Source organism: Biomphalaria glabrata, chromosome 4, assembly GCF_947242115.1.
Source record: "Biomphalaria glabrata chromosome 4, xgBioGlab47.1, whole genome shotgun sequence".
Classification (NCBI taxonomy): Eukaryota; Metazoa; Mollusca; class Gastropoda; family Planorbidae; genus Biomphalaria; species Biomphalaria glabrata.
In genome coordinates, this window is record NC_074714.1 from 37234984 (window position 1) to 37260312 (window position 25329).

Sequence of the window (25329 nt, forward strand, 5' to 3'; positions counted from 1 at the left end):
TTATTTTTAACTAGTGATTTTTACACATATGCAGATCTTTTCTTGTTGTCATGTATATAATTTTTTTTCTTAGAAAGGGGTATATATAATCATGGGCGTAGCCAGGATTCCCCCCCCCCCGCGAAAAAAATAAATTTATTTGTATGTATGTGTGTGTGTATATATAATCGTTATTAGATTCTGACCCATCATTCTTTCGGAAGACGTTTTTGTGCCCTAGAATAGGTTCTTCCCGGTGTTAGTGGGAAAATTGCAGACTCCCCGCCTTGTCAGCAAGGGGGTCTGGGGGAGCTCCTAGCGCTGGTAGGTGGGTTTTAAACTCACCCCCCCCTGGTAGGGGTTTTCAACTCAAAAACCCCAGGTAGGGGGTTTTAAACTCAAAACCTCCTTTGCTGTGTTGGGGCAAGTGATAGTTTAGTATTAAAATCTCACCTAAAATAAACAGAAGCAAAGCAAAAAATCAGTCACTAAATTCCGCCCCCCCCCCGCGGCTACGTCCATGTATATAATACAATAGTAACTTTTAGATAACAAATATGCTATTAAAGAACAAATTGATGTTTGGAAGCTTAGAATTGGTTTATTTATGTATTTGTTTCTGTAATAAGTGGAAAATTTGTACAATGCCCTTTCTTCCCTAGTGCTTTTAGAGCATGGAATGGGTTTCCTGAGCCAGCCAGGAAAACCGATGACTTTGCAAAATTGAAGTCATTGCATGATGCGTAGGACTTAATCATCTTCTTTGAAGTATATAAGACTAGTCGACCCACGGAGTAGCATACGCCGCTATTTTAAAGGGCCGGCCTTAAGCCATTGCAACCTATGCGACTGCAGTGGGCCCCGCACTTTCATAGGACTTTTATAATTCTAGGTGTAAATTATTAAATAAAACCATTTTATAACAGATTTCCCGCGGCCTCCTAATTTACCAAGAGCTCCTGGAAATCTCATGAAACTGCAAAATATATGAAAAAGTCCTGGATATCTCCGGAAATTATTAAAATCTTTTGAAAACTCATACAACTGTCATGAAATATATACACAAAAATTGTCATTTTGGGGTGTCATTCAATATGGAAAACGCCAATCCTACGCGCGATTAAAAAAAACAACATTATGCAATACTCGTAATTGTGAGATTTTGTGAAATAAGCTTCTCGCGCCTTAAACTAATAAAGAATTAGTTGAGGTCAACAAGTCTCGAAGATATATAACATTTGGTAATTGTTGTTATTGAGCGTGATCTATGTAAAAAACATAATTTTTATTATATACTGTTTGACTTCGCTACACCCAAAGCTCGTAAAATAATTATATACGTAATAAAGAATGAATAAATTGCAAAGACGAATTTATTTTGTAATACAAACTCTTAATTTTCACTTTTTATCCGTATCCCTACCCAAACTGGGCCCCGCGAAATCTGTTTTGCATAGGGCCCCACAATGGTTAACTCCGGTTATTTCGTGACGGGTGAATACTACTTGTTCTCCCCCCCCCCCTTTTTTTTTTTCACCGCTTAAGTTACATTGGGTAGTTTTAACTTATAACAGCGTTTTCGTGGTCTCCTGATTTTCCAAGAGCTCCTGTAAATCTACTGAAATAGCAAAGTATACGAAAAAAGTCATGAAAATCTCCTGAAATTATTAAAATATCCTGAAAACTCAAAACATGCTGTGAAAAACAGACAAGATTATAATTTTGGGGTGTCATTCAATTTGGAAAACGCCAATCCTACTCGCAATAAAAAAAAAAACGGCATTGTCAGCTTTCATTTAATAAAAATTATAGGGCGATTTTTAACCAAAACAGTAAGTCCCAATACTTAGTTTACTGCAATAGTCAATGGCATTTAAATTTGGATCTAAATCTATCTCGATCTCTTAAAAAAAAATATAAAGCGATATTTTGCTAGTCAATAGTAAATCTAAAAGGCAGATCTGAATGTTTATCGACTTTATGTTAGAAATCTACCTTCTATTGTAGATGGCTTGTAAAGTTAATTTGATCGTAATTTCGAACTTGGTAAAGTACGAATAAAATGCAAGTACGAATTTATTTTCTAACACAAAAGTCTTAATTTTCACTTATTTTATTATCCTTATCCCCTACCCAGACTAGGCCCTGCGCAATCCGTTTCGCATAGGACCCCGCAATCTGTAGGACCGGCCCTGGTTAGGTATATAGGTATATACGTAGTTAGGTATATAGGTAGCTAGGTATATAGGTAGTCTAACAAATAGACCTAAACTAAAGTGACCATACAGATACTCGAGGAACCAAAGCGGGACAAATGTTGGTCATGTGATGTAAAAAGAACAGGCTTAGATTTTTTTGAGGAATATTGCTTTCAAAAACTTAGACTTTACTACAATACTGTCAATACATCATAATGTGTGTGTAAACACACACATACATACACACACAGGGGCGGACTGGCTATATGGGCGTTTGGGCCGGTACTCAAATGGGCCTGTTGGGCCACCCAAATAGCCTCATGAATGACACTATAGAACGTATTACATTGTTAACGGTTTTGATAATATTCTCTTGTAAAAGGGGCCTTCTGAGAAAAGTCTTTTACAGACTCTACTATGTAATAGGCCTACTAATTTAATCTAAAACATTTTCCAAAATAATGTAACAGCCCATACTCGTAGACAGTGCTACTGATTGGCTTCATCCTTTCAGGGCCTACACACTTAGCGATTAAAAAGCAACATATGGTTTATATTTCTTATAAAGATACATGGCATAGTTCATTGTATGCGTACTCTTAGTTATCGATACATTTTCAAACTTAACAAAATGATTTTGAGGACAGGTAGACGTAGAAGTGGATGTTCCTGAAATTATATAAATTTTGATGGCCGGATTGTATAGAAATGTCTTAACACCCAGACCCAGTCCGCCTCTGCACACACACATTTACACACAATGTAGGCTTACACACAAAATAATTTTAAATCATTGCAGACTTTTTGAAACGTTTTTCCAATATAAAACATTTTTGTGTTGTATCTAAATATCTTAAAGCGTTAACCAGTCGAATAGGCCGCTAGTCTCTCTCTGAAATACTGGGAACTATGCACAATTTTCGTAAAAGTTTAGGATTGTCGCTTCTACATCCCTTTTTCTACCCACTTACCGCCGATTCATTTTCATGTCCCTTCTTGGTAAATATTCTTGTCAAACTTCTAATGATGGCTAATCTCAAGGCGTTTCTTAGCAATTTTTTTCTTGGTGGCTTAAACTAAGAAAGCTGCAATAATTGTTTATGTTTTTGATTTCATAATGGTGATTAAAGTTACGTTCTTTAAAAACAGTCACAAACATCTCAATGCCAATAAAGAAAATTGGCTTATTTTCATTTGCGATGAATCAAAAGAAGACGACCCAAAATGATCCAGCTGAGTTTTCAAACAATTAAAAATAACCGACGTCAAATTATCTCGCTGAAAATATGACTAAGTTTTTATATTTCTTTCTAAAAATATTAAAAAATCTTTGATTCAGTTCGGTCAAAGTAAGGACAGTTCGTTCGGTTCGGTTCTTACCGATCAGTTTTAAAGTTCAGGTTTGGTTCGTTCGAGTTAGGTTACTTCGGTTCGGGTTCGGTTCGTTTCCCATCTCTTATTGTGATGTAGGCCTATTGTAATTAAGTCTAAATTGTTAAAAGCAATAATACTTATAAAATCTAAGCCTGCACATTTTACGTCCTATAATCGACATCTGTCCGGCCTTGGCTCCCAAAAATATCAGGTCCCATTACATTACAAAAATTACATCTAAACATTCACGAATAACCATTTATTATTGTCAAGACTTTGAGCTAGCCTAGTAAACTTAGGCCTAGATCTCTGCTAGATCTATATTTGAGAATTGATCCAAGTTTCGCATTTTATTTTTGAAAAATGTTTTCCTGTGCTTAAGGCCGGGCTGATAAAGAATTTTCTTGCTTTTATCAAAACAAATAAACAAGGAAATTATGATTTCAACCAAAAGATAATAAAGCGAAAGTATTATTGGAAACTATCAGTAATCTAGAGTAATCTTCTCTTTGTTGGCATCGTCACTACTTTTATAATGGCAGCCTCCTATTTGAAAACAATACATTACTAGTGACTAGTGCGAACGACATTTACAAATAAAATATTTTGTATTGCTGATAATATAAACTTGAGTATTTACATAGCTAATTATTTCTAAGGTAGTGAAGCTTATGTTGATAACGTAAATTTATATCTAAATATAATATAGTCTAGAATCTAGATTCCAATTTATATTTTAATAATTTTATTTTTCATTTGACATTACTGTATCATTACACATTTGTTTTATTTTTATTTAGAGATCTATTTATCTTATTTTTTTATATGACAATTTTAATTGAATTTTTACTAATAATTATCATCATAATGACACTCACTGTGAGTGTGACTCTTACACTGTGACTGTCACTTGACGGACTGCATCAAGTTCACTTCAATCTGTGAGTGTGACACACAAGACTCAAGACACAGTCACACTAGACTAGTCTAGAGTGTCTTGAGTGACTAGACTCATATTCATATGCATATTCAATATTCAATGATATTCATCTAGATTATTCTAGATCTAGTATACTTATTGACCTTTTTCATTTACTCTTAGTATAAAAGTAAAAGTCATACTATATAATAATATATCTGATATATCTACTACTACTAGATCTATGTCTATATAATATATATTATTATGTTCTAGATATTTAAATTCTGTATATAGTCTAGAGTCAGAGTCTTGATTTATATATAATAGATCTATATATCAATAATATATATATATTAGACTTTGCCTATTTGGATCTAGTTACTAGTAATATAAGTAACTCTAATGCTAAGATTCTTCTCTAATCACTAAAATCTAAATCTGTAGATCATTTTTTTTTATTCTAGTGTGGCATACTGTGTCTAGTTTAGTCAACTCTAGGAAGTAATTTAAGCCTAGTCATAGTCTAATCTAGAGTCTTGAATTGAACTAATGTTTAGGCTATTACAATACGAAAGCAAAAAAAGCAGTATGATACAGATTTGAAAATTACATCCCACTAATTAAATATATATTGTAAAAATTAATTTAAATAAAAAGGATTTCAAACCGTATCAAATTTGTCTATTTATGATAAGTAGAAGAAGAGATTTAAATTGTTAGTGGAAATCTTGGATTACATTTTCAATGAACCTATTATTAGCTCCTATGTTTTTACATTACATGGAACATTGTGACACAGTTATTATTTTCTAAACTTTACTATAAGAAGAGCTCACATGGCTCAGGTAGAGTGAGAATGAGAGCATGTTGACTTTTTTTTAGTGAATACCGAATGTGCATTTTTATTATTAAAAAAAAAAGTTTTTTATGACAAACTTGCCCATAGACCCAACGTATATGCCCCCACCTGGAAAAATGGATAGTTTTAAAGCTTTTTTATATTCTAAAGGTATTAAAAGTATATATATATATATATTTAAAAACTAGACCTAACAATCTATTTTTTAAACTTGTTTATTAAAATAACTTAATAAGTTCTTAAATTTATACATATTTTTTTTATTTTTAAAATTTTCTTTTATATTTATAGGTACCTCTCTTAACTTAAGGTTTAAAAAAAGGATTTTTTTCAGACCTGAAATAGAAACTATTGGGCTAATACATCTTTGACCTTGTATTTTATTTTTGTCTCCTACAGTTTACTGAAATCTGTTTTCCTGATTTCTGAAAGAAATTAGACATTAACTGTTGTCCACCATGGCAAGCCATGGACAAAGCAATCCTGCAGTGGCTAAGAAGCTGTTAGATAGCATGCAGAATGACCTGCGGACCTTATCTGCTGAATGTAAACGTAAACATCCGGAAGTTAAAGAGGTAATTGGATGTTTACTTTGTGGTGATGTAAACTAAAAATATTAGTTTTTGCTTTTGCTCTATGGGACTTAAACAAGAAAGAGAGTTTAAATGAAAAAAAAATTATTGGTATCAAGCCATTGTTACATTTGTTATTATTATAATATATAATAAGCTTTGGTATCATTATAAGAAATGTGTTTTACAGTTGTGCTTATTATTCAAATACATAAAAAAATACATACAATTTTACTAAGTCAACTAACATGTTGTTGAAATGTTTGCCACACCTAAGGCCCATGTTAAATCAAAACAAAGGTGATTATTTGTAAACACTAACCAATTCAAATTTGTTTCTTGATCACAGTATGCTGAGATGGTTCAGGTGAAGCTAAGGACCATATCAACACAGCATGATGACATCATTGCAGGTAAATAAACATCCTACTTTATGTTACTGCTGATCTTGCAATTATTGGCACAATCACTCAGAATGTTCAGATCTAAAAGTATCAGCCAAGACTGTAACCCAAAAGTAAAACAAGAAAAAATATAAAAAATTCTAAAAAAACTAAAAAAAAAACCCAAACAAAAACAAATACAAAGCTTATCCAAGAGGAAAAAACTCCACACTTACAACATTATGTCTCAATAATGTAGAAGCTATCTCCCTTAGATATCAAACAGAATAGTTAATTACCAATAATTAATTGACTAATTGATTAATTTTTTTATTGATTCATGTTTTGTTAGGTACAATAAATAATTGTTTAAAATTTCCACTTGGTCTGAGAATGGGTGTGGGAAAAATAATGTGAACATCGATATAAGTGGACCAAACCCTACATATTTAGCCATATATGTGAATACCGAAAGACAAAATTTCACTTGTCTGTATCAAACAAAATAATTAATTACCGTAGTTAATTAAACTTTAAGATGGTATAGAAATTAAGAAAAATAGATGTCATACATTTATTCAGTTGTAAGCTTTCAGTTATTGTTATTTAAATTGAATGACATAACATTTGATTATTAGAATTGTTAGTAGAATTTTAATTCCCATCCCTAATGGTATTCATATTCACATCTTACTGGCCAAATTTTTCTATGCTTTAAGTTTTAAGTTTTTATTAGATTCAGTGAACTTTCTAACACTGATCTATTGTTAATTATACATATCTCTTATTTGTTCTGCCCTGACTTTATCTGTATCGTAATATGTTAAATGAATAAAAAAATTAGTTGTGAGCACGACAGGAGTGTCGGAAATTAAATTGGTCTGCATGTTGAATTACGTTGGGTATCACTGATGTAATCAAAAAGATGTTCATTAGAATTTAAAAATAATAATTTAAAAAATATTATTTCAGGTCTGTTGTCAGTGAGCGCTGATGTTGTCCAGCCATTTGTTATGGGTTGCGTGACTAAGAACCCTAAGCTCCTCCCACTTTGTCTGGTGGCTGTTCAGAGGATGATATCCCACGAAGCTATCTCCACTGTAAATTTATTTCCTGCTTAAATTATTGAGTACTCAACATTAAGTATATTTCTTTTAGTTTGATTTATTTTGTGTTCTTGTGACAAGCTTTTGCTTTTTTTTTTTTTTTCAACAGGCTGCTGCAGACGCAATCATTGGGATGTTGTGGCACTTGATGGAGGCTGGACTGGAAGAGCTGAAGCTGTTACAAACTGCTATTTTGCTACTGACCATCAATTCAGTTGTGCAACATGACTCTCTGGCTAAGGTTTGGACCTCACAGCTTGAAAGCTTTTCTAAATTGTTATTGTTTTATTCTTAAATGAAATGAATTGAAATATATCATAAAAAAACAACAACACTTTAATATGCTTGTTAACTTGTTGTGGGGCCCTATTAATCTCATTTTATAACTGGGATTCTAATTTAACAAATTTAACCCAAATTTTTCATTTAAGGCAATGCAGTAAGGGCCTTAAATAATCGGTAAAATATTGATTGATTTTTTAAATGATAAAAATTTATTTGGTTTTAAAAATTGCATTCCTATTTTTAAAATGGGATTTTTTGAATCCATCAGCTTTGCTGACTATATGACTATTGTTTTGGAAACATACTCCTATTTGATGGTTGAGATGACCCAGTGTTCATTTTATAAACAATTTGTCTCAGGAAATATGTGGACTTTTTTTTTATGTGCCCCAAAGAGTTAAACGTTTCAAAGTAACAGTTTATGTGCTTATAGTAAAGTTATATTTGATTTCTTCTAAGGTTATCTGACTTCTGTATGCAATGATTGTATTTATGTGAGAAAGTATGATTGTTTTGTTTTATTGTTGTCTTGCTACAGGCTCTTGTGTTGTGTTTTCGTCTTCACTTCACTAAAGACAGTACCACTATTAATACAGCTGCCGCAGCCATCAAGCAACTTGTCTCTGCAATATTTGATCGAGTGGTAATAGAGGACAGAATTCTTATAAGAGGTGACCATTGTATTTTTCATCTAATTTCTTAAGTGAAATCACAATATAAAATTAGTTTGCAAATCATGAACTATACATAAGACTGCATGAAACTATCTATGACCATATTTCACAGATACTACTGAAGCGGTCAATTTAGAGGAGCTCAAGGCAGGAAGTAAGATACCCCCAAAATCTCTAAGACCATGTGCTGGGGACGCCTATCTTTTGTTTCAGGTACACACATTACATTTGTTATTTCCTGAATACTTAAATATGTTCACTTCTGCTTGTTCTGTGTGGTGCTGTTTTTTTTTATTTTTTTTTTATAGCTTTCAGCCATTACAACTCAAAGCATATAATGGAAAATTTCATTATCAATTACAATTAAATAATTTTCAAAGCATTTAAAAAATTTGTCTTTAACTAACAGTCCACAAAAGTATGTTTAAACAAGGTTACAAACTGAAAATCAGCCCCCGAAGTAGTCCACCCAGGCAAGTAAAAGGCAGGTTTCAATATTATCAGAATGAAATTCTATCAAAGACAAATGACAGAAAATAATGGAGAAAAAAAGGTTAACAGATCTCGTGTGGTGCCTCAGCGGTGTAGCAGACCAATGGATAGGTGAAAGTGAATGTCAAGTTAGATGTGAACCTGGCTTAACTGATGTCTTATAATGAATATCTAATTGATCTAATTGTTTTGAAAAGGGCCAATCTCTTATTCCTCAAGAATAAAACATTTTTACAAAAAATCAAAAAAAAAAAATATTTTTTTTCTTTGGTTGGGTCTTTTTCTGCATAGATTTTTTTTCTTTAAAAAAATAATAAACATTTTTTTGTGTGTAAATATAGTACTTAGTATAACAGAACTTCATAACTTAAGAATACAAATATACAAAAAAAAAATAATTTTTGACAAAAAATCTACAACCCTTTGCAAAAATGTGTTAAAAATATGATAAATGGCAATCTCCCTTAATAAAGAAATAAAGTGTTTGTTACTATTAATAGTGAATATTTGTAAAAGTGGTGTATTTTTATGAAAAAAATGCTTGCATAAGTGATTTAAAAAATTACATTTTTTGCTTTCAGAAAAGAAAAAAGTAGCCGCTGCATCAGAACTTTGAATGGTCTAAAATATTTTCTAGTTTACGAGATCTAAACGGGACGGACAGTCCAAACTAATAGCATCTTTTCCCCTTTTGGGGTCCGCTAAAAAAATAAGAATGTATTTAAAACAAAATATATCAAAAGGAAAATAATGGTCAAGTTTGTTCTATTTATAATGTTGCCTTATATGTTGCACTGAATTCTTCTGGGTAGCAAATTTTTGTATCCTGTTAAGCCTCTTGAAGAACTGTAAAATTGACAGCCTTCAGGGTCTAATGCTGATCCCAGTCATATCCTTGCATTGATTTATTCTATCAGTGTTCAAAAGTTTCTTTTTGTATCACATTGATAGAAATCATTTAATGTCTTAGCTTCCACTACACTTCAATCTAGAAATGGAGCACTTCCTAATGTTTGATGAATTTGAAAAACTAAGACTTAGTGAAAAACTCAAGAACACAAACATAGAATAAATGTTTGTCTGAGAGGGGGTGTCACTCTTTCCAGTTCCTGTCTGCATGCCACCCTGAAGTGCTAATCATATACTCAAAAGGATGATCACATGAATTTGAACATTCCTGAAAGAATATTCACAAAGAATGTATTTTTCTCTTTAGGATCTATGTCAACTTGTCAATGCTGACCAGCCATTCTGGTTGACTGGGATGACTGAGATGACCAGGACTTTTGGCCTTGAACTACTGGAGTCTGTGTTAACCAGCTACCCAAGCACTTTTTCTCTGGTAGGTATTAGTTCAAATCTTCATGAAAAAATCAGTAAAGTTAATAACTTTAATAAGCACATAATTCTTTTGGTAACTGTATTACAAGTATTGTGATACTTTAAAGTCCCAATAGCTGTCCCATGAAATATACAAATATTATTAAAGAGCTTTTAACTGTTTGGCTAGAGAATGAAATTGCTTGATTAAAAAAAAGGCAACAACTAGGAAACTAGAAATTGTTGGCCTGAAAAAAAAAATAGAATAAAAAGTGTAACAGAATTTGGATTTGTTCGTAATTATGTCTGTATTATAACCTAAAAGTTGTTTTTCCCATTTTGATTTATAAACCTATTTAACGTACTACATCATTGACTTTGTCCAGCACCCAGAATTTACTTTTATGCTGAAAGAGCGAGTCTGCCCACTAGTCATCAAACTGTTCTCACCCAGTCTGAAGTATCGCCAAGGCCTCCCTCCTGTGCCTTCACCTGCTCCAGTGGAAAAACCTTTTTTTCCGATTGTCATGAGACTTCTGAGGATAGTATCTGTCTTGATAAAGAGTTACTATCCACAGCTTGTGAGTCTGATGTTTTGTAACTTTTTTCAGAACACAAAAACAAACAAACAAACAAAAAAGCATTTTAAACTGGATATAGTAAACAAATAAATTTATCCCCTGCAATTCATATCGTTCATTGTTTGACTATATTTCAGATTAAGAGTAAATGACAATGTACTATTTTTGTGGTACACTCTTTATGAATATTGTACTTTAAAATCATTATTAATTAAGGAATTGGAGATACTCTTAGTTGACTATAATTCACAATTCCCTTTTGGTTTTCTATTGGACAAATTGTTCAGAGGTTTTTAATATTGTAACCTTTTTCTATTTCTTTAAAAAATGCTACAAATATTTTCATACAAAGTTAATAATATCGAAATAAAGTGCTTGTACTAGAACATTTTTTTCACTGAGTAAATTTCCCATCATTCACTTTGCATATTTATGGTGTACTACCATGTTATGATTTAATATTTTTTTTTGTTATCCGAAAATGAGTAATTCAAAGTAATTTTGGATTAGGAACATACAAATCAAAACTCACCAATCATGGACAAAAAGTTAATTCTTAATGTCATACAAAAAATGTTTATTCTAAATGACACACACAGAATGTTTATTCTAAATGACATACAAAAAATGTTAAGGGATTTGTTATCCAAGTTACAAATTTTTCTTTAAAAATGATATTTATGTATTATCTTGATAACCATCATCTTTACATAATAACATAGACTAGAAAAAACATATACAATGGTGAACCCGATGTCTTTAACACATATCACTGACATAGGAAAAATATATGTGTAAAAGAAAGGAAGAAAAAGCTGCTATGATAATTTTGAAGTGGTCAGATGTGTGTGATGTGCACATTTAATGACAAAAAGGAGTTAAAGTAAATGTAAAAAAAAATGATTTTTGGTTTCCTTAGGTCACAGAGTGTGAAATATTTCTGTCTTTGTTGGTCAAATTTTTGGACCCTGAAAAGCCAATTTGGCAACGCTGTTTGTCATTAGAAGTTCTACACAAGCTGTCTGTCCAGCCAGAGCTGATAAAGTGAGTTGGTTTTTAGGACAGGCTTTTAATTTACCTTGTTATTTGCTAACCCTTGCATTTTGATTCATTTTATATATTTATATAAATGTACTGTCAACAAAAAAGTATACAAAAAAAATTAATTGAAAAAAAAAAGAGAAGTTCAAGTAATTGTAGACACATTTCTTTCTTTCATTTATATTCTGTAATGAATTAGATGTTTCTATCTTACAGCTATCTTGTTTCAAAATACTAATTTTTAGTGCCACATTATCTTGTTACCTTTCTTTTGCTTGATAATCAGAAAGTCATACTCCCACATCTTTTTTTGGGTTGTTTTATCAGTTTTCTCTAGGGTTAATTCATTGTCTTAATTTTGTTCCCTTTTTTTTTCTCTTACTGACCATAGACTGTAAACTTAATAAAATATAGGTCATTTTCCTATCCTATATCAAATGTCATAGACTCTCTCCACTTTAGTGGCTTATCCACATATTTCTAGCAATGGGCTTGCAGAAATTCTAAGACAACTGGATTTTTGTTCCCATGGATTTAAGTCTGTTGAGTTTATTTGCTGAACTGAACACTAGTTGCCTATAAAATAGATATGTTTAACATCTCTAGGGGAGGGAGAACACAAAGAGTCCCACTCTATTTCACTTTCCACGTCTGCTGACACCTTAAACCTTAATTGCTCAAAGTTTATTATGCTGTTAGTTTCCTCTTATAGGAAAGGTTGCACGAAGTCTACAGACCAAGTTGCTTAGTGACATTAGTCTATTACAAGCAAATGAAGCTCATTTTACTCCTAATCAAAGTGTGGGTGTATCTTGTTCCAGATGTTTCTGTCAGTCATATGACATGAAGCCACACTCCACTAAGATATTCCGTGACATTGTTAATGCACTAGGTGCCTTCATTCAGTCCCTCTTTATGAATCCTCAAGGTGGACCTGTTTCACAGACAGGTAAGGGAACAGTGTTTACCATTACAAGAGATACATGTTTAGATAACAACTTGTTCAGTTTATCATTGTATTGAATATCATTAGAAAAACATAGAAATAATTTCTTAGATTTTAGTTATTTTACTTAAACAATAAAAACTATAATATACGAACAATCAGTGGTCCATTATTTTTATCTCTGAGTTTCTTAATTCCACTAGACTACAAACCAGGTTCAATGTTTCTATGAGTGTTTTTTATAGATCATATGGTTTTATATTAATCTGTAACTCCTTGCTAGAGACTCTAGATGTTTAGGTCAAAAATGTATTTAATGTGCTACATAGGAAAGAAAATAAGAAGACTGATAACATTTTTCAGTTGCTAAAGTCCCAGACACCCAAGGAACACCCCCAGCACTTGTAGGTGGTATGCCAGTTGGTGGAGGTGTTAGTCCTCAGCCAGCATTCATATACAGAGGAGTTTGGATCCCACTCATCAGCAGTATCCCTCATGGTCAAGTGAAGCCATGTTTGTAAGTCACATCAACACAAGTTTTTATCTTAAATGTTTCATGACGTATAATTTTTAGGTTTTATATGTATCATGCTATTATTTATTGTATTGGATCATGTTCTATGGTGACTTTCATGACATAAAATTTTTATGTTTTATATGTATCATGTTATTATTTATTTTATGGTGTTCTATGGTGACTTTCATGACATACTAATATTTTTTAAAATTGTTGCAGTCAAGTCCCTTGAGAAAAAGAGAATTATGACGTTTTATTATTTTTTTTATTTCTAAGTTCTATTTGCCAATTCTAAAATATTAACTATATTTTTTAAACTCTCAAGTTACTGTATTGACTTGTGCCTAATACATTGTATTTTCTTTATCTAGTCTTGAACTTTTGGACAAAACTGACCCTCCTCCAGTTCCAGATGGCTATGGTGTCTCATTGGCTTTCAGATGTCTGATGGACATGACAAAGTCTGTTCAGACTCTGGTTATGGGGGAGGGGGAGGAAGGTGAGCCCAAAGCCAAGAAGGAAATTGATGTCACTGAAACATGTGAGTCTTTAGGCAGACACTCAGTCAGACATGTCAAACACTAGGTCGAGATCAAGATCTAGTATTAAATCTAAATCGAGGCTATATCTAGAATCTAGACGACCTAGAATCTAGATATATAATCTAGATCTCAAATAGAATTCGCTTGACTTTACACGTTTAATCTTAATATTACTAGGCCTATAGTAAGGCCAATATTTTGATCAGGATTAGATCTAGTAGGCCTACTACTGGATAATAATATAATGCTGCACTATGGCTATGCTGTTCGCATCACATTCACTTCTTAATGTGATACTACTGTTTACATAATAAATAAATTTGCACCTCTAAACTGTAAGAAGATAAACTATTTCCTTAATAATTTATAGATGTATATTTTGCAAATTGTTAAATATGTTTAAATCTAAATCTAGATCTACATATGGCCTTTATTGAGTTTAATTTAGATTGTTGTCAAGTGTATCAGTATCATGAAGATATGTCAAAACTATGCAGTTCGAAGTAGTTCGTTTATTTTTTAACTTTCAACTAAAAAGAAGTTTGTATTAAAATTATTTTTAAAAACAACATTTGAATCAGTATTCTATTCCATGAGTAGGTTAATAAATGGAAAATCTATTTTATGATGATCCATTGATACTTTTTCCATTGTGACCTTAGATGCAAATTTTTTGTACCAATGCACAAATCTATGAATGAAGCTTGATTTATTAATGAAAAAGTCTGTGAGCTTTTTCAAAGACTTACCACCCCTGAAGTTTTTAATTTAAAAGTGGTTTATTTTTGTGTAAAATCTGCTTTCATATGTAATTTACAAAATTAGATGGTTCACTTTTGGAAAAGAAAAAAGTAGCCGTTGCATCAGAACTTTGAATGATCTAAAATATCATTATTTTTTCTGGATCTTTGCAATTTATTGTCTGATTTAAGTTTGGACTGGAATCAAATTTCATATTTTGAGAGAGGACTTCAGTTCTGTATTTTATTATTAAAGTAAAAACATACGGTATTCTGTATTTTGAGGCCATTTTGAGAGAATAACTTAGCATAAAATTTCATTAAAATGCTATTTCACTCACATATTCCATTCAGCTAGTTATACAATGTTTACAAATATTTCACTTTCAATCTTCAGTTTATGGTATTGGGTTTAAACAAATTATTTGATTCAAAGTGTTTCATTTCAAATAATTCTAACATTTTGAGTATAAAAATGATTGTGATATATTTTTTAAAACTGATTTGCAACAATGCATTAAAAATTGGAAAACCTTTTGTTCAATCTGGAAATATACATAACTGTTTTTTGTACCTCGCATACAATTAAATGCATAAGTATTAATTGACCATAGTTGTTCTAACAACATGAAACATCTAACTAAATCTTCTATTGTTTGATGATGTCTGTCCAGCGGAGGAGGATAAACTTCTGAAGATGGAGCTGATCAATTCCTCATGGTGTGGAATGTTAGCTGCACTGTCACTTCTCTTGGATGCCAGGTAATAGTTCAGTATTTTTATGGACGAGCTGTTTACGATTCATTGACCCAATTTGAAGCTGGTTTTAGTTGAATCTAATGTTTGTAAAATTGTTCATTTCTGATACTATGGGGAGGCTGGTTCACAGGTGAATATTCTGTACTTCAACAAAATCACTTTTATTACCACACTATACCTTCTCCCCTGCTGCCTGGAACAAAAATAGTTTGAGCACAAATGTCTAACATGTTAGTTTGTAGCTTTCAGTGGTTGTGATGGAAGTAACAACCAAACTGTTTTTGTATAAAGGAGAAAAAGAAGTCCAAATTCCACACCTCACGTCATTCTGGTACTTTTTTTTTTTTTTTTTTTTGGAAATCAAAGTTCATTGTTTAAATAGTTGCCTTAAAAACATTTCAACATTCAAAATCTCTTTTTTTTTTTTTAAACCATGATAAAGTGAACTTAGAAAGTAGCAAAGGAGGCCCTATTATATTTTATTCAGTTAGTCTGTACTGTACATTAAAGTATTGAAGTAATTGTTAGCTTAAAATAATGATACACTTATAAGCTTAACATTTCACTAAACAACACTGAACTCAATGAGCAACTAGATGCTGGGTACATTAGACTCTTCATTAACACACTCTGACTGTCCACAGGTTACACACAACAACATTATAAACTCTCTTACCAAGGGGAATAACTCATATGTTCAGATTAGAAACACACATAATCACAATGTCAACTGTAATTATTAGGATATAGGTCACTGTCTCTATCTAAGCTCAGTCTAAAGTATATAAATTGACCCTTTTAGTGTTTATGTATGCCAGAAAAGTAATTTTGTTTTGTAAAGTTCAAAATATAAATAATTAAAAAATTACTCCTATTTTTGGTTGTTTTGGTCATAACAATTTTTTACTATATAAATTTGTATTTAACTTTTAGTAATGATGATACATTCTTTTAGAAAATTATATAAACATTTTTGAAATGTCAGATCTTAAAGTAGAATAATCTTTATTTTATTTTTTATTTTGTAGTCATGAAGACTTTTTTCGGTATGTCTGTCAGGCTTTTGTTCTCTAGAACTTGATGCTTTCTATACGTTGTTTTTTTTACTCTTTGATTTGCAAATATTTTCTAAATCTAATCCACTCACATTAATAATCAGAATTTTAAAATCTTATTACTAAGCTTTCTGGGTGACATTTTTAATCAAAGACTGTACAGTATTTCCCTCCTATTGTAGTCAATCAATAGAGAATTCTTATGATTTGTATTATTAAATTTAAAATGAGACAACTTTTATCAATCTATAAAGATTTAGGAAACTCTAGCTTAGAGAAAAGTTAAAAGCATTACAAAACAGAAGTGGTTCTTCACTTTGACTCTGCAGTTTATAAAATCCCTCAGAAATGAAAAGAATTAATGAATTTGAACAAAAAGATCGGTTTATTAAGTTCTACTAATACTGAGAATTCCATTATTAATTTCTTCAATGCCCCTTTCCAATAGTTACGTCAATGCTACAACATGGTGCTATTAAATTTCATGAAATTTTCTTAATCTGCTTTTTATGGGTAAACAGCCTTTAAATGGTATTTCATTGTATTGGTGTTTAATGTTTTGTTATACATTAGTATAAACTCTTACTTCCTTCTAAATGCTAGTAGTACTAAAAAGCATAATATATTTCTTTACAATTTAGCAAAACATAAACTAACAAAGCTGCGAGTATAAACTTAAAAACTAAATAAATAAACTGATCCTGGAGATTGCTGATACTGTTTATTGCTTGGAGCATATTTTTTAAGCTTACTGATATTTTTTATTAACACACATCAGTTAGTTTAATTTGTCAATTTTTATGCCAGAGTTTATCAGTTATTTAAAGCTGTCAATCTTTATGCCAGAATTTATCTTGTGATGATTTAATAAAATAATACAATTTACCTTTAAATATTTTGTTTGTATTGCCAGAAAGTAATTTACAAAAAACAAGATTATGTCTTCAAAGTGTAAGATTCATTCTTACATGGCTTTTGTAATCTAAATAGCAATGAACACAATTGTAAACATCTTTAAGGGATGACAATCTTCAAAATTAATTTCTAAAAAGTTTTATTTTCTGTGCAAGATGAAATAGAAGCTATATTCTAAGCTATATTCTAAGCTATATTCTAAATTATTGATTCTGTTTTAAAAGTGATTTTTCTTTTCTCTTTTATTTCTCTAGTTTTTATTTTGGTGTTATTGACTGTCTCAATGTGAATCTTTGATCTTGTGTCTTCTGTAGCACTGATGAGACAGCTACTGAAATGATACTGAAGGCTCAGGAGTCCTACGCAAACATGTGTGGGCACCTGGCCATGAGCATGCCCAGAGATGCTTTCATCACTGCGTTATGTAAAGCCTCCTTACCTCCTCACTACACACTCACCATTCTTAACTCACACGCCAACAGTGGACAGCTGAAAGGTTTGTAAATGCATGTTCAGGGTCTTCATTTTAAAAACATAGGTAGCATTACCACTAGCTCTTTGCTTAGATTTATTCTATTTTCAATACATAAGTGGTGTCCAATTTTTTTCCCTTTCTTGCTGTAATCATAGTGATGTAAACAGTATCAATTATTTTCCTATGACATCTGGAAATTTTTCATTCATAAAACATTACAGCCAAAATTAATTTTTCGGTAATGAAACATTTTCAAACCAATATAATGGTTGACCTAGAGTTTTCACAATGTGGCCAATAAGTTGAGAATGTATTTCTCATTAATGTACACATATTTTAAAGTTTTAAAGAAAATCATTAGTTTCCCAAATAAAATTTATATATGTATATAAATATATAAGCATACAAGAATTGCTCACTTAAAAGTATAGGATTCAACTATTGAACAAGCTTTGAACCTGGTATAATGGCCGTTGGGGTTGCACAATGTGGTAATGTGTTGGCTGAGTATTTCAACAAAAAAGCTAGCTGTAGCAATCATACTCTTCCGCCTTGACTACTTCAATGCCAGGCTAGCAGGTATACCCGATGACAAAATCGCCAAACTGCAGCCAATTCAGAAAAACGCTGCACAAATAGTCCTATGGAGAAAAAGACAAGATTCTGCTACTTCTCTCTTGGGCACACTCCATTGGCTTCCTGTGAAAGCAAGAATCGACTACAAGATGGCCACACTTTGTCATAATAAATAAATACCCTTGTACCTTAGTGAATTGAAAGAACATTAAGACCTATCTGTTCAAAAAGTTTTTTAGATTAGTTTGTCACTTTATATTTATCTCTCGTCTTTATGTTTGAAATATTATCACAGCGCCCTGAGCCTACATCATGCTTGTTAACAGAGCTCTATAAATTAAATTATTATTAAATTATTTTTATTTTATTTATTATTTGAGCATAATTGCAATATATAGTCACCTAGTTTTCAGTCTTGGTCAGACTGATTGGACCTTTTACTTTGACTGTATAACTTCTTCTGTTCCTCACACACTTTTGCCACAAGCTCCACACACACTTCAATCACAAGCTCCACAACACTTAATCACATGATCCACACACACTTCAATCACATGCTCCATACACACTTCAATCACATGCTCCACACACACTTAATCACATGCTCCACACACACTTCAATGACATGTTTCACACATGCTCTGTTTCATACCCGCTTCGACCAGCTATTACTCCCACTTGCTTTTTTCTTGTGTAACCTATGCCTGTTGTGTTTCCAGTATTAAACAGAACCGCCAGCATGGAATCTCAATCAGCAGGAGACAGTGTTGAGAGGAGCCAGGTGGTTGCTGTTGGTACAGCACTTCCAACAGCTAACTTGCCAGCTGGGTCACACCAGAGTCAGGTCATGGTAGGTTATCTGTCCATGTCATTAAGTCACTAGAAACTTTGGTTGACATACACAAATGAGCGAATCTAAATCCATTCTTTCAGTGTGACATAACATGCAAGTTAAATCTTTCTTTAAAGACATAATTGCTCATAGCGCAGCAAACATGAAGTTAACTAATATCTATCCTCATTAGCAAATCTGGATATGCTAGCAGCAATATCGTTATCTTTATGATTCAATAAATATCTATCCTCATTAGCAAATCTGGATATGCTAGCAGCAATATTGTTATCTTTATCCTTCAATAAATATCTATCCTCATAAGCAAATCTGGATATGCTAGCAGCAATATCATTATTCTTATCCTCCAATAAATTCTCATTGTTATTAGCTATGTGCCTATACTCAAAAGTTTTAATACATCACTCTTCAGATACAAAAGAATTTATAGCAATTATTTGTGCTACTTACATAAATGACTTTTTGGAGCAATCATAAAAGACTGATTGGGCAAAGCCATTTTGAAATATTATAACCCAAAACTACATATTAGATTGATACATGAAAATTAACTTAGTGCTTTTTAAGTTTATGCTTGTTAGTTAAGTTTATGCTTGTTAGTTAAGTTTATGCTTGTTAGTTAAGTTTATGCTTGTTAGTTAAGTTTATGCTTGTTAGTTAAGTTTATGCTTGTTAGTTAAGTTTATGCTTGTTAGTTAAGTTTATGCTTGTTAGTTAACTGAATTTTTAAACAAGAAAAACATAAAAAATATTTAAAAAAAACAAAGCTTATATTAAGTGTAATTGTATAAGTTAGTTTAGATCAGTCATATTCGTGATTGCCATGACATAATAAATCTATGCGATTAGAAATTTTTTTTACCAATTGTTTTTTTTTTAGCTTTCTCAATGTGCTATGATCCTATCACTTGTCTGGACCAGTTGTGAAAGGGGAAGGGAAGAAGGGGGTATCTTGGTGAATGTTTACATAATTGTTTTTTAAATGCATAAAAAAGAAGTTCACTGAGGGCTTGAATCCTCAAGGGGACTAATTCATCTTATACCACCATATCTGTCAAGTATGATTTCTTTCCTTTGTTCAAGATACTAAACAAAATAATTAATTACCAATTATTAATTAACTAATTGGGTAATTTTTTTTCAATTGATTCTTGTGCTGTCAGGTAAAAGAAATAAGTGTGCAAAAATTTCAGCTTAATCCGACATTTGGTGTGGGAGTAATAATGTGTACAAACTTTTTACCAGACAGACAAACAGACAGAGTGAGTTGATATAAGCTTTGTAAAAAAGTCTTGAAATTCTATGCTAAAAACAACAGGTTACAAAAAATGTAGGAAATAATTGAATCTAGTCTGCACAAAACATTTGAAAAGTGCAGTGTAGGGGAGACAAGACACCCACTTCCCCCCTTTCCTCCTAAATTATTTAACTCTCTTGCCCATTAGTTTCTATATCTCCTCCTCCTGCTCCACAGTTGACTGCCAAGAACATTCAAGTGATGAGAGCCCTGCTGAGCCTGGCACACTGTCATGGTGACATACTGGGCTCAGCCTGGCATCTGGTGCTGACCACTCTGCAGGTTAGCTCCCCTGTGTTGTTACAGCCTGTCCTTCATTTTCTTTAGTTTATAGACTTTTCTTGTGATTTGTCTCTTTGTTTTGTCCAGTTTATAGACTTTTCTTTTGATTTGTCTCTTTGTTCTGTCCAGTTTATAGACTTTTCTTGTGATTTGTCTCTTTGTTCTGTCCAGTTTATTGATTTGTCTCTTTGTTCTGTCCAGTTTATAGACTTTTCTTGTGATTTGTCTCTTTGTTCTGTCCAGTTTATAGCCTTTTCCTGTGATTTGTCTCTTCATTCTGTCCAGTTTATAGACTTTTCTTGTGATTTGTCTCTTTGTTTTGTCCAGTTTATAGACTTTTCTTGTGATTTGTCTCTTTGTTTTGTCCAGTTTACAGACTTTTCTTGTGATTTGTCTCATTGTTCTGTCAGTTTAGTTCCTACAGTGTTGTCCCTCTTATTAAATCTTTTACTTTTGAAAGACTCATTAAAACAAAGTACTTCTGATGGTTTAATGAACAAGTCTGGAGTGAATGAGATGATTTATAATGAAAGAAACTAAATGCAGCAGATAAGACATAATGAAACGGTGAACTTAAAAATTTTTTTTGTTTTAATGAAATGCTAAACTTAAAACCTATTAGCCAGCGAGTTGAACTAAGGCCTATAAGCGCCATGATAACTGCGTACCATAAACAATATTAAAAATGTAATCCCTTGATAATGTAGTAAACGTCTTTTTTTTTTCTCAGAATAAATTTTTTTCTATCCATTCTCTTCTCCTTGAGAAGCAGCTTTCAGACATTGCTATTTAATGTTGACATGAATCTATTTCTGTGTCAGTTTCCTTTGTTGGTCATCTTAATCTGTTTTTAAAATTTATTTCTTTGGACTGAGTTTGTTGCTATGTTTGAATCATAAAAGTCAACCTTGTCTGCTTCTCTTCCCTCTAGCATCTTGTTTGGATTCTGGGCCTCAAGCCTTCAAGTGGAGGAAGTTTAAAAGCTGGCCAACAGATTAGTGACACCAGTAACACCGTTATTACTACAGCTGTGATGGCTGACCTTCCTGTCCTCTCTGGCATGTTGTCCCGACTCTTTGAAAGTTCACAGTAAGTGCAATTCCAAGCCAGCTCACATTTGTTCAATTCAGACTCCATTGCTAGTTCTGATAACTACATTTCCCTTTACCAGTTACCTAGATGTAAATATATTTCCCTTTACCAGATACCTAGATGTAAATACATTTCCCTTTACCAGTTACCTAGATGTAAATATATTTCCCTTTACCAGTTACCTAGATGTAAATATATTTCCCTTTACCAGATACCTAGATGTAAATATATTTCCCTTTACCAGTTACCTAGATGTAAATATATTTCCCTTTACCAGATACCTAGATGTAAATATATTTCCCTTTACCAGATACCTAGATGTAAATATATTTCCCTTTACCAGTTACCTAGATGTAACTATATTTCCCTTTACCAGTTACCTAGATGTAACTATATTTCCCTTTACCAGTTACCTAGATGTAACTATATTTCCCTTTACCAGATACCAAGATGTAACTATATTTCCCTTTACCAGATACCAAGATGTAACTATATTTCACTTTACCAGATACCAAGATGTAACTATATTTCCCTTTACCAGATACCAAGATGTAACTATATTTCACTTTACCAGATACTAAGATGTAACTATATTTCCCTTTACCAGATACCTAGATGTAAATATATTGCCCTTTACCAGATACCTAGATGTAACTATATTGCCCTTTACCAGATACCTAGATGTAACTATATTGCCCTTTACCAGATACCTAGATGTAACTATATTGCCCTTTACCAGATACCTAGATGTAACTATATTTCCCTTTACCAGTTACTATTATTCCCTTTACCAGATACCTAGATGATGTGGCCCTACACCACTTGATAGATGCCCTATGTAAGTTGTCCACAGAGTCTATGGAAGTCGCCTACAACAACCGGGTGAGTCTCAAATCTTTGCTCAAGGTTGAATCCCACTATTGATAACATAGCTGTTTTTGCACTCTTATATAAATGATCAGAAACTTGACAGAGCAGCTGAAAATCAGTTGACTCTCATTTTTTTCCAGTCAGAGTTCTGTAACAAAAATTTCTAGCATATGCTTAAAAATAATATTCATTAGAACATATATTCAGACATACCCATAAAACAATTTATCCAGACTAACCCTTTGTGTTCAAATCAACATCATATGTCCTGACCAATCCAAATATAGCAATATGCCCAGAACTTCTCATAGCACAATGTCTTGACCAATCCATATATAGCAATATGTCCAGACCTTTTCACAGCACAATATGTCCTGACTAATCCATATAGCAATATGTCCATACCAACCCATAATGTAATTAATAATCCCAGACCAACCCATAGTTCAATATGTCCAGACCACTTCATGGTAAAAAAAAAATAAAAGTTGACCTTTAACAGCTTAATGTCCTTGAGCTAGTGGTTTAGCATACAGGAAGAAGAGGTCAAAGCTTCTGAGGACTTTGTTTAGTGGTCAGGCTATGGACTTAAAATAATGACTGTTGCCCCCACCCTCTCTCCATTTGAGGTAGACAATGTATAAATAATGCTTGACCAGTGCCATCTCTATGCTATCTTCAAGTTCACTTCCTCAAACAAATAGAATGAGACTAGAATACTTCTAGGCTCTCTATGTTAACCTTGGTGTCTAGACTGAAAGCACTTATTGTATACACACAAAAAAAAAAAAGCAAAAAAAAACAACAACCCCCCCCCCCCCCCCAAAAAAAAAAAACAACTCACAGACACAACATCTCTCACATGTTTGTGCAAATTAAAATGGCCTCTCAAAACTTATTTTTTTTTTCTTAACTCTGTGACTGCACTGCATTTCGAAGCATTATTGTAGTTTGATCAGAATAAAATCAATTCCCTACTTCTGGCAATGATGAAAAACAATATGGCAGCAGAGACCAAGAGATGACCTAATTATTAAAAGAGGGCTAAATGTCTCGTCAAACTCCAATAGTACCCGAGGCTGTTCCTGAGGCTGTACCCGAGGCTGTTCCTGCTACCAATGTGCTAATTCCTCACTGATGAAATCTCACACCTTGATGAAATGTGGAATTTAGTTGAATACAATTCTTTCAGGGACAATGCACTTCCAATTATTTATAATTCTTAGCTTCATTCTGTTCAGTGGTTCTGAGCCCACAGTTTGTATAGAGAGAACAAAAGAGTTCATTTGGAACATTGTAATATCAATATCTAGTTCCATTGAGTAGTTCTATACAATCAATGACTAATACTTTTTTTTTTTTTGATGTATTATTTCTTTATGGACTTCAAGATGTCAGAAGACATAAAAGAAACTTATCACTCATTTCAATTTTTGTTTATTCAGAGAGGACTCAAAAATGTGTTTCTTTATTATCACAATATCTGTATGATGCTTTTGCTAAGCATTATGTAGCATAAATTGGGGGCAATATTTAGCACAAGTTATTGGCACAAATTGTGAGCACTATATAGTATACATTGTGGGCACTACATAGTATACATTGTGGGCACTATATAGTATACATTGTGGGCACTATATAGTATACATTGTGGGCATTATATAGTATACACTGTGGGCACTATATAGTATACATTGCGGGCACTATATAGTATACATTGTGGGCACTACATAGTATACATTGTGGGCACTATATAGTATACATTGTGGGCACTATATAGTATACATTGTGGGCATTATATAGTATACACTGTGGGCACTATATAGTATACATTGCGGGCACTATATAGTATACATTGTGGGCACTATATAGTATACATTGTGGGCACTATATAGTATACATTGTGGGCACTATATAGTATACATTGTGGGTACTATATAGTATACACTGTGGGCACTATATAGTATACACTGTGGGCACTATATAGTATACACTGTGGGCACTATATAGTATACACTGTGGGCACTATATAGTAGCCTATACACTATGGGCACTATATAGTATACATTGTGGGCACTATATAGTAGCCTATACACTATGGGCACTATATAGTATACACTGTGGGCACTATATAGTATACATTGTGGGCACTATATAGTATACACTGTGGGCACTATATAGTATACACTGTGGGCACTATATAGTAGCCTATACACTATGGGCACTATATAGTATACACTGTGGGCACTATATAGTAGCCTATACACTATGGGCACTATATAGTATACACTGTGGGCACTATATAGTATACATTGTGGGCACTATATAGTATACACTGTGGGCACTATATAGTATACACTGTGGGCACTATATAGTATACACTGTGGGCACTATATAGTATACATTGTGGGCACTATATCATGAGCTTGTATTCCAGATACAGAAATAAAGCCGATGAAGTTTATAGAACAAAACTGATACATTTCTAAGACAATGTATACTTACTAGCTACTCATGCAAGCTCAGTCATTTTTTAAATAGAATCCTAATAAAAAAAATGAACTTGAACAAGGAAGTCAGATCTGAGTTTGAATAGTAAGCTGACGGTGACATTCTGTTCCCTA

The 25329-nt window shown here is 32.5% G+C and overlaps 1 protein-coding gene across 4 annotated transcripts in view; it reads left to right on the top strand.

Annotated features, from left to right (window-relative positions):
* Positions 1-4052: 4052 nt before the first annotated feature.
* Positions 4053-25329, top strand: part of LOC106059811 (protein MON2 homolog) — a 396254-nt gene continuing 374977 nt past the window's right edge. For 2 of the 4 annotated variants that reach the window (XM_056026650.1, XM_056026651.1), the window contains exons 1-20: positions 4053-4210; positions 5732-5907; positions 6254-6317; positions 7260-7387; positions 7503-7634; positions 8217-8349; positions 8465-8565; positions 10061-10186; positions 10551-10745; positions 11665-11789; positions 12608-12735; positions 13096-13249; positions 13621-13790; positions 15206-15293; positions 16319-16336; positions 17575-17756; positions 19031-19161; positions 20639-20743; positions 21675-21832; positions 22630-22717. In XM_056026650.1, the coding sequence (XP_055882625.1) occupies positions 5791-5907; positions 6254-6317; positions 7260-7387; positions 7503-7634; positions 8217-8349; positions 8465-8565; positions 10061-10186; positions 10551-10745; positions 11665-11789; positions 12608-12735; positions 13096-13249; positions 13621-13790; positions 15206-15293; positions 16319-16336; positions 17575-17756; positions 19031-19161; positions 20639-20743; positions 21675-21832; positions 22630-22717 (2343 nt within the window). In that variant the 5' untranslated portion in view covers positions 4053-4210; positions 5732-5790. The remainder of the gene's footprint in view (positions 4211-5731; positions 5908-6253; positions 6318-7259; positions 7388-7502; positions 7635-8216; positions 8350-8464; positions 8566-10060; positions 10187-10550; positions 10746-11664; positions 11790-12607; positions 12736-13095; positions 13250-13620; positions 13791-15205; positions 15294-16318; positions 16337-17574; positions 17757-19030; positions 19162-20638; positions 20744-21674; positions 21833-22629; positions 22718-25329) is intronic. The other 2 variants (XM_056026652.1, XM_056026653.1) reach the window with 1 other exon arrangement.